The following is a 6,044-nucleotide window of genomic DNA, read 5'->3' on the forward strand; positions in this document are numbered from 1 at the left end:
AAGTCCATGGGCGCGTAAAGAAAATCGGATCGTCTGTGTAGCATCCGATTTTTACAGACACATTACAGATATTAACATAGGACTCTGTATCGAAAAACAGATCAGACACAGAGGACAATATGGATGAAAATCCTCCGAATTTTCTGGATGAAACTCGGACGATTTTTCACAATCTCGTCTGACCCCAAACTAAGGGTAAGTGCACACACGACGTCTTTTTCAGGCTGGTGAACCAGCTGAGTTTTTCAAGTGGAAGAATTTTGAGGAAACAACAGCTTTTTTATTTTCCGGAGCTTATTTTTTAGCATTTCTTGTTATTTTGAGCACTTTTTCAAAGTTTTTGACTGCCGGTGACTTTTTTTTTTTTTAGTGTTTTTCCATAATTTTTTTGGTGTCTTTTTTTGTTTGGTGCAAATTTTAGCACAAATCTACGCCTGCTGGATTTCATTTTTAGACTTTAGGAGAGTCCTAAATATCGCAAATTTATTAATTAATTTGGCAAAATTGACTTCACCGAAATTTTTTTTCTTACAATGATCAGACCGATATATCTTAAAAAAAACCAAAATGCTCCACCCCAGAACTGGAGTAAATGGTGATGTACTTGTGGTGAGAGGTCACTGTATTAACCTGCCTGGCAATGAATGAGTTAATGGAGCTCAGAATCAGCTGCACTTAGATCGGAGCCGAGGTCAATGGATCCTCTCCATAAAGTGCAGCTGTGCCGGCAGAGCAGCTACAATCAGAGGGTCAGCATCATGGCGGACATGGACGATCACCTGCCGCTCCTGGAAAAGCTCAAGCGAAAGATAAGGACAACTAATCCCTATGTGCGCTGCGGACTGGCAGAGTTTTTAGGGACTTTTATATTAATTGTAAGTAAAGTGTTATGTTTTATTCTCTATAATACAGCCTATATACTATAAGCTACTGTTATATAGGTGGCTGAGGGGCTGCGGCTCGGCAGCATCTGTATGAGTGTCCAGACGTATAGATTGAATACAGAAATTGCCTTCAAAAAAATGTATTTTTTTTTTTTTTTGTCTTTCTCCCTTAGCTGTTTGGCTGCGGTTCGGTGGCTCAGATGGAGTTGAGCGGTTTTGCCAAAGCTCAGTTTCTAAGCGTCAATATGGCGTTCGGTTTTGCTGTCAGTGCCGGCGCCTATGTCTGTGCCGGAGTCTCAGGTGAGCTCTTTACAAGAATGTATATATTCTGTTCATACTCCATTTTTTTTCTGGTACAGATGATCCATATAAAAAGTTCAGCTGCACTCACTATTCTGCAGGTGGAGTCACTGTGTACATACATTACATTACTGATCCTGCGTTACCTCCAGTATTATACTCCAGAGCTGCACTCACTATTCTGCTGGTGGAGTCACTGTGTACATACATTACATTACTGATCCTGCGTTACCTCCAGTATTATACTCCAGAGCTGCACTCACTATTCTGCTGATGCAGTCACTGTGTACATTACATTACTGATCCTGCGTTACATCCTGTATTATACTCCAGAGCTGCACTCACTATTCTGCTGGTGGAGTCACTGTGTACATACATTACATTACTGATCCTGAGTTACATCCTGTATTATATTCCAGAGCTGCACTCACTATTCTGCTGGTGCAGTCACTGTGTACATACATTACTGATCCTGAGTTACATCCTGTATTATACTCCAGAGCTGTACTCACTATTCTGCTGGTGCAGTCACTGTGTACATACATTACTGATCCTGAGTTACATCCTGTATTATATTCCAGAGCTGCACTCACTATTCTGCTGGTGCAGTCACTGTGTACATACATTACTGATCCTGAGTTACATCCTGTATTATACTCCAGAGCTGCAGTCATTGTGTACATACATTACATTACTGATCCTGAGTTACATCCTGTATTATACTCCAGAGCTGCGCTCACTATTCTGCTGGTGCAGTCACTGTGTACATACATTACTGATCCTGTATTAGACTTAATACACACATGCACCCAAAAAGCTGCAAACATATTTTTTGACTGCAGTAAGAAACGCTATGTGTGAATATGACCTTATGGTAACTTCCTCCCTCTCCTCGCCAGGTGCCCATCTGAATCCGGCTGTGTCTTTCTCCATGTTCCTCATAAAGAAGACCACCTGGCAGCTCATGCTTGTCTACTTCCTGGCACAATTCGTCGGCTCCTTTATTGGTGCATGTCTGGTGTTTGCTTTGTATTTTGGTAAGAAATCTCTGCCCCTTTGGATGAGGCGGCATGTCTGTGCACTATATGAGCAGACCGCAGATGGTAATGAGTGTAGTGTATACTTCCACCTGTGGAGGAGCTTCAGGGGGACTGCACACATGATTGGCATTTACAACTGTTTCCACCTGACTTCTTGGGTTCTCGGAAGGCGGACCTCCTGGTGGGCTATTTTGAGACCCTTCTAAGCTGAAGGATTGCAAAAAAACAAAACCTGATCTTATGTACAAGGACACCCCCTTTTTACAGCTTGCACAAGGAAAATGCACAGTCCCTGCAATACAGATACCTTAGTCTTCTATTAAGTTGCCTCCTAGATTATCGTTCACTTCCCAATTCTCCTCTTTTATTGGTGACCTCCAGATGCCCTTCATGTGTACAGTGGCGGAAACTGGACGGTGTACGGCCCACAGGCGACTGCTGGGATATTTGCGTCCTATCCGTCAGAACATCTGAGTCTGATAAATGGACTCTCAGATCAGGTAAAGTCTAATTCCTGCTGTTATACTGGAGAAAATATGTGGAATATAAACAGTTAAAACAAAGTAGTTTACAAGCTAAATGTATCTGCACCAAGCTGGAAAGGACTGGGGAGGGAGGAGCATTGTGAGATCAGTCAGCTGCTCTCAGCCAATCGGTATCACTAAGAACACTGCTAGGAAGCTGATTGGCTAAAAGCTGCTGACAGGCCCCTTTTCACAATGCTCCTCCCTTAAGTCCTTTCTAGATGGATACAGGCAGAGTACAGTGTCTTGTATGGACTCTAGAAGACAAATGAAGAGTAAAAATATTGTTCAGAAGGCATAGGATTCCTGAAACTAAGGATTGAACTTTTATAGGTGGAAGTTTGGACCAGGCTGACTAATTGTTCTATTGATGGACTGTCCGTTCCTACAGGAATAAGACCAACCCTAACTTTAATTTTTATTTACTTTTCACTTCAGGTTTAAAAAAAAAAAAAAAATTTAAATTCCTTCTGTTTTGCCCCAGGTGATCGCCACCGCTGCCTTGATGATTTGCCTCCTGGCCATTATTGACGAAAAAAACAATGCAGCCCCTCGGGGCCTTCAGCCGTTTGTGATTGGTTTGATAGTCCTGCTGGTTGGCCTTTCTATGGGCTTCAACTGTGGATACCCCATTAATCCAGCCCGGGACTTGGCACCCCGGATCTTCACAGCATGTGTCGGCTGGGGCCTAGAAGTCTTCAGGTAACTCCAGCACTATTTCCTCCTTTTGTTTCACTTTACAAGACACAACTGCTTTCCAATATTTAATGCTCTGTTAATGGGTAGAACTCTAATTTTATATTTCTGTAAACTTCAGAGCTGAAATCTTCCAGCATCCCCCTGCTGGTTCAAGACTTTTTCACAGATTTACAACCTCACAAGTAACCCAAGGTTGGTCAGTTCTGATGGTATATCTTTGTCTTCTAGGGCTGGAGGTCACTGGTGGTGGGTGCCTGTAGTTGGCCCCATGATCGGTGGTGTCATTGGGACATTTCTTTATGAGCTGCTCATTGGAATTCATCACGCACCGAACAGACGCAAGGAGGATCATGAAGAAAATGGAGAGCGTCATCCTCCAGAATTCCAGTTGATCCAATTAATGGAATAGGCCATATGTGGTCAGCCGTAGACTGAAAATCTTTAATGGCTGTCTTTGTGAAATTTTACAAATTTTAATTGGTTACATTTGATACTCCCTACAATCTCACCCCAGCAAGGTCATGTTTCTTGTGGCCAGGCCCTTTAATGGCGGAGAGGACTACCAGGTGCCACGGTTTGGATCAGATCCTCTTTCATTTTCAAGAGCCTCTGAAACGTGAGACTTGGAATCTGACTTTTTTTTTTTTTCCCGCCAAGTTTTTATTTGTTTTTTCCTGTATAGACTGAACCATATATAGATCCTGGCCAATGAGTGACCATTGCTGAGGGCCATGGGAACCCGACTACTTCTCATTTTCAAGAACCTCTGAAACATGAGAATTGGTTTCTGTGGGCAGCTGCTGCATTTTTTAATTTGGTTTTATAGTTACTGCTTTTTGTTTTTAACATGTGGTGGTTTTGTTTTTGTTTTTTTTTATAAATTCTTTTATTTCAGGATCGGCATTGGGACTTTTTTTTTTTTTTTTTTTTTTTACAGCAGATTTTGTAAAATATCTTAATAAAGATGAGACCCATAAAATGTTATGATTTTTTTTTTTTTTTTTTTCTTTGCGACTGTCACTGGAGCCTTTTATACTCCTACTTCCTTTCTGTTCTTGAAGATGTTTCAGTAGAAGCCTACCTCCTTGAAATCCTTCCTCTGATGTTAACACCTCCTAGAGACAGCTGATCAAGTCCATAAATCACAATAGGTGATGTCATGGCTCACCTGCTCCTCCCTTCACAATGACTTTTGTACATGCTCATTAGATGCTTCAGTACAAAAAAAGAATCAGGATCTAACCATTGTTGCTAATGGTACAAGTGTTTATTTCTTGGAACAAATCAAGTTGAGTAAAAAAAGAAAAAAAATCATGTAATACTCTCTAATTTCAGCAAAATGTAGAGGCAGAGACCCGAATTCCAGTGCGGTATCGCTTGGTGCTGTTTTGACAGAATCCCTAAATGCTTTTTTCCAACGTAACAGCACAAGAGGGTCTGCATCCTGTCACCGGTAACTTGTAGGTATAAAAAGTGGAGCCTTCCACCTTCCCTCAGTGCTTTTTTTTGGTCCTAGAACACAGATCTGTAGAACCTGGGTGGCCATGGGGAAGGGATAGCCTTCCCTCCGGCTATGTTTGCTGGCTGGGATCCCTGATGAAGGTAGAGAGCAGTCATTCAATCCTACTCTCATTCATGCCGCCCTGTAGCGTATCTGCTACGTAACCCAGAAGGGCCTGGTGGTCTCCTGGATGGATCATGTCACAGGAGATGATGGCTGGAGGTTGTAGAGCAGGCTGTGCAGACCGGAAGCTCATCACCAGATTTGGTTATGTGGAGCATGGTGACACTGGTAATTGCTGTTTCCGCACACTCGCTCCTCTTGCTTATGGAGGGAGAATAAATCATTGCCTGCTTACCCAGTGATTGCCTGTTCAATAAAATGGTGGGTTCAGGTGCGTCTCAGTCTTCTATGATGGCTCCCAGGACTGAATGTATGGAGAGTCCAGGAGTTACTTACAGAACCCATTCGGTCATGGTAATCGGTGGTTAGCACTTTACATTGATGGGATCTTGTGTCCAAATCCCACCAGGGAAAACCTCTTCAGTTTGCATGGGTAACCTCTCCCACTTCAAAGACACAATGAGTTCCAATGGGGACAGTGATGTCTGTAAAGAGCTGTGTAAGTGATTGCCCTATATAAGTAAGCATCATAAACACTATATTCCATGATTCTGATGTTTCTGGCTACCACAACTTCTAAATTGGGGGGACTCGCAATGATTCTGGAGTTCCAGAGCGCATTAGGGACAAATCCTTCTCGACAAGTTCTTTGAATCTGAAAGGTTAGCGGTCGTCTACTTCTGCAGATTCGGAATCATCATGTCTGACATATTTGTAGCTTTCCTGAATCACCAAGGGAGTACAGAATCTAGGATCTTACGAGAGGTGACTCTGACTCCTGGAGATGTAAAAACGGCAATATTCTGACGCGCCCCTGGGCCTGTGTCGCGCTGCGTTGCGCACCCGGGAGCTTACCCGGAGCCGGATCTCTTGAGGGTTGTAGTCTCGTGGCGGCGACCCGGTCCGTGCCCAGGGAGTCAAACTGAGCGGCGATGTACTAGCAGTAGATGGTTGGTGACTACGCCACCCGTTG

The 6,044-nt window shown here is 43.1% G+C and overlaps 1 protein-coding gene across 1 annotated transcript; it reads left to right on the forward strand.

Moving 5' to 3' along the window:
* The first annotated feature begins 695 nt into the window (after window positions 1–695).
* Window positions 696–3,856, forward strand: LOC141248306 (aquaporin-3-like). Its single transcript, XM_073669344.1, has 6 exons — window positions 696–875; window positions 1,058–1,184; window positions 2,084–2,221; window positions 2,606–2,724; window positions 3,233–3,450; window positions 3,676–3,856. Exons 1-6 carry the CDS (start codon window positions 696–698, stop codon window positions 3,854–3,856), a joined length of 963 nt encoding a protein of 320 aa, XP_073525445.1.
* The last annotated feature ends 2,188 nt before the right edge of the window (window positions 3,857–6,044 follow it).

Source organism: Phyllobates terribilis, unplaced genomic scaffold (assembly GCF_046119375.1).
Source record: "Phyllobates terribilis strain yellow unplaced genomic scaffold, ASM4611937v1 Scaffold_2__4_contigs__length_985480577, whole genome shotgun sequence".
NCBI classification, from domain to species: domain Eukaryota; kingdom Metazoa; phylum Chordata; class Amphibia; order Anura; family Dendrobatidae; genus Phyllobates; species Phyllobates terribilis.